At 39.3% G+C, this 13,362-nt stretch overlaps 1 protein-coding gene across 1 annotated transcript in view; it reads left to right on the top strand.

The window, feature by feature from the left end:
- Positions 1–13,362, top strand: part of SH3TC2 (SH3 domain and tetratricopeptide repeats 2) — a 68,808-nt gene that overhangs the window by 2,743 nt on the left and 52,703 nt on the right. The window contains exons 2-3 of the mRNA XM_008586918.1: positions 8,190–8,288; positions 12,384–12,511. Of these exons, the coding sequence (XP_008585140.1) occupies positions 8,190–8,288; positions 12,384–12,511 (227 nt within the window). The remainder of the gene's footprint in view (positions 1–8,189; positions 8,289–12,383; positions 12,512–13,362) is intronic.

Below are 13,362 nucleotides of genomic sequence, written 5' to 3'. Positions count from 1 at the left end.
GACCCTAGCATATCATGTTCTCTCTGGGCCTCCATTTAGTCATCTATAAAATTCAGGGGGTGTAAACGGCTGTGTGGAGGTGTCTCAGGGAGCTCTGCTGCTGTCCCTGACCCCCAGTTTCAGCTGGAGCACCTCTGCCTCTGTTTGACATCCCGTCCTTCAGCCAAAATTTCATGTAGAATAGATTTCTGCAGCTCAAAACAAAGAAACCAATATTGAAGAAGGCATTCTCAAAATTCGTATGACACTGTCATTCAATTATTTTATTCTTTCCCCTATTTTTTGCCCTTGATAACTAGTTGGCACCCTGGATTCACTTTTTCACTGAGTCAGCCTGCTGTTTATTTATAATGAGGCTTTTCATGCCATTTCCCATATTTTTATCCATACTTGTCAGGGCTTTTCCCTAGGGAGGTTGATATGGGTGTTGTAGGTATGAGGCCAGCTGATATAAACATCCCCATTCTATAGTCCCCTATTTATCCTAGAGAAATGGAGCAAAGTATGAGTTGCTTCCTGGAGCAACTTAATAGTTTTATGACCTTGGGCTAGTCTTGTATATTTGACCCTCTGTTTTTCTGGCTGTAAAGTGAATCTAATGGTAGCACCTGTCACATGGAACTTTCGTGAGGGTTCAATTGGATTATTCATCTCATGGACTTAGCACAGGGTCTGGCTTTTGGTAACCCCTCAGTAGTTATGGGCTTTTCTTATTGTTAGCTAATATGGACCACTAAGGATATTGTTAGCTAATATCCTTTCTTCCTAATTCTTGACTCCACTGGAGAAGGAGTCATTGTTCATTTTTCTTTGACTGTTTCTGTCACTGTATCCGTTGAAGTGGGAGTTGACAGTGAGGACTAAACAGGGTGTCCTTGGGGTGGGAGAGGCAAGCAAGGGGAAGGCTCTGATAGCACTGAGAACTTGGCAGCTGGCTGGCTTGCTGCATGCAATTCAGTCATGAATGCTGGCTCTGACGTCCCCAGTCAAGCTGCCTTCCCAGCTCTGCCTGCAGAATCTGCTCCTGCAATGCTTCTCATTTGCTCACAGGAAGCTCCCTACTGCACATGGTGAGAGGATGTATTTTTGGTCAATTGCCATCATCTCTGACTTCCATGACCTTTGAGTTTCTTCTTATTGTTTAATAAACTGCAGTTGCTCACTTTAGACTACAATGAAAGTCATGTCAAAGTTCATTGGTCTAAAGCGTCTAGCACTTTGTCCTCATCTTAGACATCTTTTGAAGAAATCTGGCAGACCGACACCCTTAAATAGAGATGTGGCAGAGACACATCGCTTACATTGATCACTGGTGTCTGTAACTTTCCTTTCAACCCTTTTGGTAAATGTGAATCATTAGCATAATAATAGATTGGGGATGAGTGCTGACAGTAGTAAATGATGCTTCACTTTTGAATTTTAAAGGACTTGTGAAGCATTTTGAACGTATCTATAATAGAGAATATTAGAATAGTAATCCAGCTTTAGTGAATTTCTAGTTTATCCTATCTCAGCTTCAGGATGTCTTTATTTCTTTCACTTACTTTTTGAAGAAATAAAACATTACAGATAAAATTGGTGTCCCCTGGATAGCTCTTTCCAGTCTCATTCTCTTCTCTCTCTCCACAAGTTAATCACTTTCATGAATTCAGTGATTTTGTGCTTTTACTACATATTCATGTACCCAAAATCATTGCAAATAATTGTGTTGCAGATTTTTAAATGTAAACAAAATCCTATCAGTATGCATGCAATTTGCTTTTTTACCCTCAACATTATGATCTGAGATATATTCATGTGGATAGATGTAGCTGTGGTTCTGATATGGTATTTGTCCCAACAAGAAGAATGAGGATTTACATCATAAAAACTGCTTGTTGGGTCAAAAAAGAAAACACAAGTTAATCACTTTCATGAATTCAGTGATTTTGTGCTTTTACTACATATTCATGTACCCCAAATCATTGCAAATAATTGTGTTGCAGATTTTTAAACGTAAACAAAATCCTATCAGTATGCATGCAATTTGCTTTTTTACCCTCAACATTATTATCTGAGATATATTCATGTGGATAGATGTAGCTGTGGTTCTGATATGGTATTTGTCCCAACAAGAAGAACGAGGATTTACATCATAAAAACTGCTTGTTGGGTCAAAAAAGAAACAAGTATGTGGGTGGAGGGAAAAAGCATGCAGGAAAATGTTTGCTCTTTAGTTTTCTTCTTAAAGTTTGGGGTGGTGGTGGGTGTGCAGGAGCAGAGAGAGTCTGAGGGAGGAGAAATGGGAGTGAATTCTCATTTCCAGTAAGTTGCTGTGTGTGAGATGTTTCCCTGATCAGAGGCGAGACCGTAGACTTTGGATTTCTGAGGTTAGGTTTATTGTAGTGGAAAAAGCAACATCTGCACGCAATGCTTTGGATGACCTCTGACTCTGTTGCTAACTTGCTATGTGATTTTGGTAAAATTACTACTGCTCTCTGAGCCTTAGTTTCTCAACAGTAAAATTAGGAGTGGAACTAAGCGACGTCTTAAATCCCTTCCAATGTTGATTTTCTGTAATTATTGCCTCTTCGCCATCTTTATCCCTCATATTCAATATGACAAGATGCCTTCTATTCTCTTACTTTTACTTTGCCAATCACTCTCTTCCCTAACTTCTCATTGCCAAGATTGTGTCCACATTCTCACACTCACACCCCTGGATTTCCAAAGCAGGTTTTAAGCTGTATCTCTGCCTCCCGTGCTTCCCTCTCTCTGTCCTTCCTATGCCACTCCAAGTAGAATTTTCACTTTTACTAATGCCACTCCCATGCTTAAGAATGTTTCACAGCTCCCTGTTGCTTATTGTATCTATTCTAAACACCTCTGCCTGCCTTAAAGTGCCCCCCATCCTACCCTACCATACTTACCAACTTAATTCCACAACACCCACCTCTCCAGTATGTACAGGCTGGCTTCTATCATCTCATGTGCATACAAAGCTCATTCTTGTCTATCCCACTGATCTGTTTACTGGTAATCCTGTTTTCCTCCCACCCATATAAATCTGCCAAGAAAATAAGAAGGAAGCTATGGACTGGGGAACAATATTTGCAAAATACATGCCTGATACTTATACCTAATGCATAAAAAACTCTTACAAATCAATAACAAGAAGATAAATAACCCAACAAAAACTGTGCAAAATGTTTGTACAGGCACTTCTATATGGAGAATATACAAATGGCAAATAAGCACATGAAAAAATGCATTAACATCATTAGTTATTAGGGAAACACAAATTGAAAAAACAAGATAAAACTTCATACCTACTAGAATGGCTTAAATGAAAAAGACTGATAATATCAAGTGTTGATGAGGATGTGGAGCAACTGGAATTCTCATATGTTGCTGGTGGGAATAAAAAGTGGTACAGTCACTTTGGAAACTAGTTTGACAGTTTAAAAATAAATCTCAATTTTTTTTTTGAATTAAGCGTTAGTAACGTTTTTTTGATCAATACTAAGAATGAAAGAAGCTTATATCAAAAGTAATTTGTTGATTCATAAATGGAAGTCCAGGGATTTTTGCTTCAGGTGTGGCTGGATCGAGATATTCAAATGATGTTATCAGAAAGCTATTTTTCCTAAGCTCTGTTTGTACTGGATTGGCCTCAACCTCAGGCAGGCTTTCTCCTTGTGGTGGGCCCCACAGCTCAAGGTTGTCATATTCACAGCTCCAGGTGCAGTGGAAAGAAGTTTTCTCTTCTCTAAGAGTGTTGATTAGAGTCCCAGGGCTAATTCTCATTGACCTAACTTTGGTCATGTGGCCATGGCACAGCATAACCTAATTGGCTTGTATCTGTGTTATGTGCCTACTTTTGGAGCTAGGGATGGAATCAGCCCCACATGAGCTACATAGACTGCAGTGACACGGGTCACATGGCTAATGATGAAGCCAGGGTTTGGGTCCTGGACTGTCTGATTGTTACTTGTTCTTAGCCACTTCTCCATCTGCCTTCAGTTATAGAAAGCAAATTCATGTCCTTACAGAATGTTTGGAAAGTGGAATATTTCTCAAGTAGGGAAAAATATAGAAAAGATGATTAAAAAAATAACTCAGCAATAATCACCATGGACCTTTTGATTTGTTTTCATTTAATCATTTAAAACAACATATTTTTCCTAAGGCACTTCATTCTGTATGATAGGTTTTTTTTTGTTTGTTTGTTTTTTGCCTTGAATTTTCTCTGGGTCTTTTTCAAGGCCTAGCTCAAGACTTCAAGTACTTTCATGTTGAAATACAACTCCATGTGTGAAAGAGTTCTGTAAACTCTAAATCCCTGTGCAACTCTTACCTGTTCTTCCTATTATAGAACTTACTCTAATTTTCTAGCTTCCTTATTGTTTCTCACAGAGCTGCCCTTCTGGCTTATGGGTCCTGCAGCCTTAGGTAAATTGGCTTGAAGATTCACACACTCTAGAGGACATTAGAAATATCCAAGGCACTAATTAAAAATGCACTAATCTTGATTATGTTTTGTAAACACGAGCATACTAATTATCCTGATTTGATCATTACATACGGTACACATGTATTGATATTTGATTCTGTACCCCACACATATATATAATCAATAAAAAAAACCCCAAATACTAATCTAGACTCCACCCCTGGACATCCCAAGGTATAGTAGGTAGAGAACGGCTTCAGGAATATTTTTAAATTAGCCTTTTAATTAAAATTTACCATTCATACAGAATTGTACATGAAATCATGTGTACAGCTTGCTGAATTTTTACAAAGTGAGCATACCCATCTACGTTGTTTTGTGAGGTTGTAATTCACTATTCTCATGCTGTCTTAGATTTAATTATACATACCTTCATTTACTTATCCATTCTAGTGTAAATGGACATTTGAGTTGTTGCCAGGTTTTGGCTGTTATGAATAGTACTGCTTTGAATATTTTAGTTAATGTCTTTTGGTGAACATATGTATGAGTTCTTTAGGGTATATATGTAGAAGTGGAATTGCTGAGTCTTACTATATGCATATTTTCAGCTTGAATTGAGACTGTCAGTTTTCCAAAGAGAAAATTTTCAAAGTTTATTCTCACACTTGCTATATGGGAGTTCCAGTTTCCCTCTATCCTTACAAACACTTGGCTTTATCTCTCTTTTTCATTTTAGCCAGTCTGTGTGGTGGTATTCTATTGTGCTTTTAATTTTCATTTCATTTTCATGAGATTGAGTGAATTTTCAGGTATTTATTGACTGGGTATTGTCTTTTGTGAAATGCCTTTTGAAGCATTTTGTGCATTTTTCTAGTGGGCTGCCTACCTAGTTCTTAAAGATTTTTAGCATTCCTTATATATTTTAGGTTTGAGTTCTTTGATGACTATACATATTGTCAGTACTTTCTTCTGCTCTGTAGCTTGCTTTTCACTCTCTTAATTGCGTCTTTTGATTAACAGAACTTATTTTAATGTATTACAATTTATTCATTATTTCTTTTGAGGGTAGTGCTTTTTCCATCCTGTTTAGGAAATCACTGGCAACCTCAAAGCATGCAGATATTCTTTCATATTTTCTACAAGATTTTTTTTTTTTTGGCACAGACATCTTTTTAAGAAATAAGTACCTAAGTAATTCTGATGTGGAGTCCACAGATCACATTTTGCAAAGCTCTGTGATTTTTTGCTCTAAGCCTTACATGTCCTTTAAAAGCTATGCACCCTCCACCCGAAGCCAGGGTCACCATTCTGGACTTCCCTCCTTCAGGGTGGGCTCATCTCACAAGCTCTCATCCTCAGGCCATTGTCTCTTCTTATGGAGTCCTATGATAGGGACATACTCTCAAACTTGCCAAAGCCAGATATAAATGAGTGGGTGGGCAGGTTGGGGACCATGGTGGCTGGACATGGTTTAACATAAATGTCCCGTGGAAGGACAGCAACCACTCAGCCATTGGTGATTGTTGCCATGTGAAAATGAGGGCCTTGGGCTACAGATCTTCCAAGTTTCAAAGCAAACCGAAGCACCTTAGAAATACTCCTATTTCTAAATGATGTCAAACAATTCAAACTAAAAACTCATTGTGTGGGTGAAAAAAAACCCCCAAAACAAAACGATGTTGGTGAGTTTGCTATAGTCTATGGTCAAGCTTTATCTTAGGGTGGGGAAGCAGGCTGTCACTCCAAGGGTGGTCCTGGGACCAGTGGTCTAAGCGTCACCTGGCAACATGTTAGAAATGCAAAGCCTCAGCTTTCAACTACTGAAGCAGAAACTGCATTTTATCAGTATCCCCAGGTGATTCATACAGACATTAAAGTTTTAGAAGCACCAATCCAGACATGTGGTTCTCAACACTGGCTCAAATTAGAATCATTTTAATAAACAAATAAACAAAAAATCTATGGCTGCGCTATGGACCACAAAAATCAGAATCTCTGGGTATGAAGCTTAGGCATTGGTATTTGTTAAAAACAACTTGGGTGATTCAAATAGGCAGTCTGGGTTCAGTACCACTAATTTAGATCAATCCTTCATTTATAAATGGGGAAAGTGAAATCTCAAAAAGTGGACAGGGGAAGTGTCTTGCCCACGGTCATTTAACTAGTGTATGGGAGAATCGGATTTGTGCTCATTCTCATATCTCATGATTCCCAAGCCAGTGCTTTTTTGCTGCAGTAGTATTTGGTTCCTGGGGACAGAACTACAGAGTGATCTTGTTCAATGATAGCTCATTACTGCCAGATTTCCAGCTAAGCTACTTAGCTTTCAGCACTGAGCAGCTAACAAGATTTACTGGATGAAGAACTGTGAGTTGATGGACCTCTCCTTCTGCCTATTCAAGCTGAAAACCATTTCTTCTCTCTGTATATCACCCAAAACAGTGCTAACTGCTCCTGCTATGAAAAAATGGAAGGTCCTCCACTTGGGTGTCAAAATCTCCCTGCATAGGCACAGAATGGAGACAAGGGCCCTTGGTAGCAGTATGAGAACTCAGGGTCGGCACTAACCAACAATGAGAGTGACTGCTCCATCCCTGGTGCACTCTTGGACTGTGTCATTAGGAGCACAGGTCCAGAATGCAAAACCTGGTAGGCCTGCTTGACCTTGATCCACAATTTTACAAGAAACTGGGAGGATTAAATGAGTGACTCACAAATAAACAGTGGTTAAGCCAAGATTCCCAGCCCTTCTTTCCAGGTTAATGCTTATAATATTCTGACCCCATGAGATAGTCCTTGAGTTTCACAGTTAAAAGGATAGAGTCCAGCAATCAAAATTAATGTGTTAAGTACTTGAGTTCCCTTGCTGTATTTTGAGAATACCGTGAAGGAAACACATAATGCTTATAATATTCTGACCCCATGAGATAGTCCTTGAGTTTCACAGTTAAAAGGATAGAGCCCAGCAATCAAAATTAATGTGTTAAGTACTTGAGTTCCCTTGCTGTATTTTGAGAATACCGTGAAGGAAACACACATTCTATAACATTACTGGTGAGATTCCCCTCTGTTCTTTTATATGTAGTTCTTAATGCTTTATAGCTGCACTCTCTTCTCTCTTTTCAACTCTCTGCCATCCAAATAACCTCCGCCCCAGCCCTGTCTTGATCTTCTCCATTTCTCTCCACTTCTACAGCTGTAAAGACAGGAACTTTTTGGAGAGCTGGGAGGAAAGAGGTCCCAGACAGGACCCTGTTTAGTGGGCTGATAGGACAGCCTGGGGAAAACCACACATTTCAAGGCCATTACTGCTATGCCCAGTCATCTCTCTAATCATGCCACTCTCCCTCACTCTACTCTGGCCCCCCGTTATCCATTCACTGACTTTGAACGTTGTAGCAGTCAGTTCCATAATAATCTGCACAGACTCAATGTACATTTAGCTCCTTCAGTGTACTAAGCCATGGCACTTGGTCTGACCTGTGGCGAGGGAACTGTCTTTTTAATAAATGGGGACACTGAGGCTGCTGCAGGATTGAGACAGCATATACGACAGTCCTTTGATTTGATAGTATAATTATAAGGCAATAGTGATAACAATTAAAATTCTTCCATGCCACCAGTACTGGAGAAAAACTGTCACTTGACAGAGGATTGCAGTCCTTGGCTATAACTTGCTTACATTCTCAGAAATAGCATAAGCAATTACATTATTTCATTTTTCATATTCATAATTTCATTTTATCTTCTCCAGGTAAAGGAACTTCTTCCAAGGATCCAACCATATTGACTGAGTGTCTATCCTCAACTGAATACAAGGAAAAATGTTTTCTGCCACAGAACATGATAACAGGTATCTAAATCACAAAGACGAGCCCGATTTGCCTTATCTCTCCCATCTGATGACTTCCTCCCTCTTACTATTCCCAGGTGCCACCACTAAATACCTCTTTGTAAGCATGACTTTGGCTATGGCATTCACTTGCTCACAAATCTTCCATTACTCTCCATTGCCTGTAAGGTTAATTTAAAACTTCTCAGGCTGGTACTCAAAGCCCTTCACAGTCTGACACATATTAGGAGCTCCATACATATTTGCTGGCTGTGTTAAAGGAAGTATATCATTGATTAGTTTTTAAGGTGCTGGCAGGGGGAGCAGAGATAATTTTTAAAAAATAATCATGTGTTCATCGTGGTACCTCAAAGAATTGTTTGTACATAGTTATCATAATTTCATTTTATCTTCTCCAGGTAAAGGAACTTCTTCCAAGGATCCAACCATATTGAGTGAGTGTCTATCCTCAACTGAATACAAGGAAAAATGTTTTCTTCCACAGAACATGATAACAGGTATCTAAATCACAAAGACGAGCCCGATTTGCCTTATCTCTCCCATCTGATGACTTCCTCCCTCTTACTATTCCCAGGTGCCACCACTAAATACCTCTTTGTAAGCATGACTTTGGCTATGGCATTCACTTGCTCACAAATCTTCCATTACTCTCCATTGCCTGTAAGGTTAATTTAAAACTTCTCAGGCTGGTACTCAAAGCCCTTCACAGTCTGACACATATTAGGAGCTCCATACATATTTGCTGGCTGTGTTAAAGAAAGTATATCATTGATTAGTTTTTAAGGTGCTGGTGGGGGGAGCAGAGATAATTTTTAAAAAATAATCATGTGTTCATCGTGGTACCTCAAAGAATTGTTTGTACATAGTTAGTGCTCAGAAAACATTTGATAAATAAATACACGAATCATTGAATGGATATGTAAAGGTCATGTTTATATTCTATATAATACCTAACACAGTATCTTATATGTAGTAGGTTCTGAATAAAGATTTGTTAAATAAATAAATAAATATGAGAATGAAGGGTTGAATATTGTAGGGTGAGATTGGCTGAGCAGAAGGGCTTCTATATGAATCTTTCAGAAGCAGAAAAAGATTTAGAAATTAATGAGAAAAAAAATCTCATTCTCAATACATGTCTCTCACGAGGTCCCCTTTACAAGACCTCAAAGAAGCCTGAAGGAGAAAGCTGTCATCAGAGAAAGCTATACCTGGGCTGAACCCTGTACCAGAAACTCTGAGGACAATCTTATAGAAGACTTGATTTCTGTTGTACAGTTAGGAGGGAACATTTTTGAGGGCAAATCATATGCCAGGCGATCCTCACATACTCTTCTAATTCTCACATGCTCGCTTCTAGGTGGAGACACCAAATCCCTGCTTAGCAGATAGGAAACAATCTCAGTGAAGAAAATGACTTCACTACCATGGAGTTGATGCATGTTGAGAAGGAGATGCAAACCCCAGTCCTTGTTCATAACCATGATACTCCATAGTGCCTCCAAAAATATACTTCTCTATGGGATACAAAATAAAGATTTGTGAAAAAACGATTTACATTATAAATGTTTTTAAGAATAAATCATGTAAATAGATATTGTATAAATGTCATACCCAGTTCTTTCTTTTCTCAATTTTAAATTCTGTTAAACTACTTGGCTGACAATGAGAAAAACCTTGCCCCCTGTTTTTTGCTATTGTGGCAACCTGTTTATCTGTCTCTCAGCTTGGCCCATCCCTGAACAAGCATGCATTACCATCTGTTGTTTCATGAGTGCAGTGGAGTCAGCATTTTGCTTTATCAATGCTTGAAGGCTACTGAAAGGAGGGTATCTGTAGGTGAAACAGAATCGACCACAGGCTGAACTCATCCATCTTTCAGCATTTTCCACCAGGATGCTGTTTCTAGGAAGATTTCAGAGTGAGAAGGGAACACTCGGCTCTAGCTGCACAGACTTTCCTTTATGCAGAACAGTTGCAGCCACAATCAATCAGTTACATTATCATGATTATGGGACTTGCTTCCAGAGGATTAAAATATGATACAATACACTTCACACTAAAACTAGAGTGATCCTGATTTAGTCTCTGCTCTGGTGATGCAGAGGGCACTGTAGGATCCCACCATGGGCCCAGAGGTTCTGTTCTGAGTATTGCCACTCACTTCTGGGATCTCAAAAGCAGTTTGTTTATTTAAGTCCAGGTCTTTTGCATTCCATACACATGGATTCACACGCTTGGCAAGGAGATTCATACTGGAGGGGCTATCAGTCAGCAGGGGATATTCCAAGAGACATTCTAGAGGGAGGTTTGGATCAGGCTTTGGAAGGACTTGAGAGATGGGATTTGGTGGAAAGGAATTCCAGAATCAGTTATTGTCAGGGTTAATCATCATGACCAGATGAGGGCAGCCACAAGCAGTAATTGCTGGAGTATTGGGGTGGGGGTGGGAGGCAAAAGCTAATGCTTAATGTATTTATTGAACATTTATTATGTACTAGGCACTGAGCAAAAAGGCTTATATGCATAATCTCATTTAGAAAGCCTCTTAAATACTTTGCGGGAGAGGTACTATGAAAGCCATTTTGCTAATGGGAAAAGTCAAGCACACAGAGACAATTAATTGTTCAGAGTCCACAGTTACTGAGGGGCCATGCCATGCCTTGAGCCCAAGTCTGTGTGACCCCTCCCTGGGCTTCATCTTTGTGCTGCATTCCCTCCTAGAGATCAGTGTGCAGTGAGGCTGCCAGATGCAGGGCTAGACAGGGGCTGCTGAAGATGGGGGTGTTGTGGAACAAACGTCTACCCCAACTTCACATCAGAGTCAGGCCATTTGGGCATGTCATATAGGAGCTGATCTGCAGCCATAGCCTTTTCAGGACTTCTTCAGGCCTTTCAAAGGTAGGAGTCGAGTGCTGCCTTGTGTCATGATAGGGGCAGTCTCTAAAATCCTCAAGATTTGCAAAGGTCCTGGCAAGTTAAGACTGGAAGAGAGACCTCTGCGATTACCCATTACAATGCCTTTTTGTTTGATTTGATTGGTTAATGAGATTGCTACTTATTGTCTAAAAAAGACCCATTGCAAAAAGANTTAATGAATGCATTATTAGAAAGAAACAGGTTAGAGAAAAATGTATGTGTATGGGCACACAGTGCATAAAATATATAATGTCTATTGCATATTATAAATATGACATATAAATAAATTTCCTTAAACACAGATAAAGTAGTATTCACTCAAAACTTTTACAAATCATGCACAGGAGGAAATATATGTTCTAGCTAGTTCTGTGTCAGCACCATCACATCGGTGCCAGGCAGTGTCGAAATAGCCCTGTACAAAGCAGAAATAAACAGCTCGGGTGCTTCAACTTCTGGGATTCCAGAGCCCTCCTGGGCTTCAGTATTTTTCCCCCTGGGAGGACAGTTTAAAGGGGTGCTCAGAGGATCATTAAGACTATTCTAATCTGTAATTAATNTTGATTTGATTGGTTAATGAGATTGCTACTTATTGTCTAAAAAAGACCCATTGCAAAAAGAATTATAAGATGACCCCCTCAGAGTGGCCTTTCCTGACAACTCAATTCAAAGGCATACCCCACCTTCATCCCTCTTGACCCTATTACATTTTTTTCATACCACTTTTCTCCATCTGAAACTATTGTGTTCATGGAATCTTATTTGCCGGGTAGAATACAAGCTCCATGAGAACAGGAACCATCTTTATCTTGTTCTCTGCTTTGTCCTCAGCACCTAAAACAGCTTGTGGCTCATAGGAGACTCTCAATAAGTATTTGTTAAATGAATATGCATTTTGAAGAAAATATAGACTTTAATAACCAATGATGCTGACAAACATTAATGAATGCATTATTAGAAAGAAACAGGTTAGAGAAAAATGTATGTGTATGGGCACACANGGGAGGACAGTTTAAAGGGGTGCTCAGAGGATCATTAAGACTATTCTAATCTGTAATTAATGAGGACACCAATTTAGGGTTCAGATAAACATGCAGGGGAAACACTGGGGGTTTACCTAATACTTCCTTTTTATTGCGTTTACATCCTGATCCATCTCGCTCCGTTCTCTTGAAGATCTGACCCTCTCCTTCTGTGTGAAGAGCCGCTCCAGGAGGTGTGTAAATGCACCCTTGCAGGAAGCCGCCCGGAGGCGGCTCTGGGCTCTGGAGAATGAGGACCAGGAGGTTCGCGCACTGTTTAAGGTGAGCTTCAGAGGAAGCAGGTAAATTCTGAGAACCAGCTGTGTCCATTCCCTACAGGATCCCTAGCACCCAGGACAGCGCCCAGAACAAAGTAGGCGCTCAAGAAAACATCTGACTGACAGACTGAGCAAATGATTACGTGCACATTCTCTGCTTCACAGAGATGTGCAGGAACTTAGCATGGGGCCACGTAAAGTTGCTGCGTCAGAGAAAACCTGGTTTAAAATCTGCTACTGTTGTAACCTTCTGCAAGTTACTTAACCTCTGTAGAATGGGAATCTTTATAACACCTACCTCATAAATATACTTTTTTTACTAATGTGGTAATTTTGACTTTTATTGTTTTTTTAATGTGATTATGTATAATATAAAACTTTCCATTTTAATCATTTTGAAGTGTACAATTCACTATGATATTAAGTACATTCACAACGTATCCATCTCCAGACCTTTTCGTCTTCCCTAACTGAAACTCTGTACCTGTTGAACAATAACTCCCATTCTCCCTTATCCCCAGCCCCTGGTAACCACTAAGTATACATATGTTTTTCAAGTACCAAAATTGCCAGTCAAAAAACAATAACCACAAATATTATGATGAGAGGAAAAGATAATAAGTAAACAAACCAATTTCTCATCTTTAAAAGTGGGTAGATAATATCTTCAAGTGTTAAACCAAGAAAGAAAAGCATTATAAAATTATTTACAGTTTAGGAGGGATTAACTAGCAGAACTAGAGTCAGAAATGGATAAAAGTTGTTGCAACTAGAGGTGGAGGGAAGGAGAATATTGTTTACATAATAAATGAATATGTTCTAGTTATTTACAATCTCTGCATTAACTTGGTAGAA

This window comes from Galeopterus variegatus, unplaced genomic scaffold, assembly GCF_000696425.1.
Source record: "Galeopterus variegatus unplaced genomic scaffold, G_variegatus-3.0.2 Scaffold4179, whole genome shotgun sequence".
NCBI classification, from domain to species: Eukaryota; Metazoa; Chordata; class Mammalia; order Dermoptera; family Cynocephalidae; genus Galeopterus; species Galeopterus variegatus.
The sequence above is the reverse complement of the archived record's forward strand: the minus strand, read 5'-3'. Positions and strand labels throughout refer to the sequence as shown.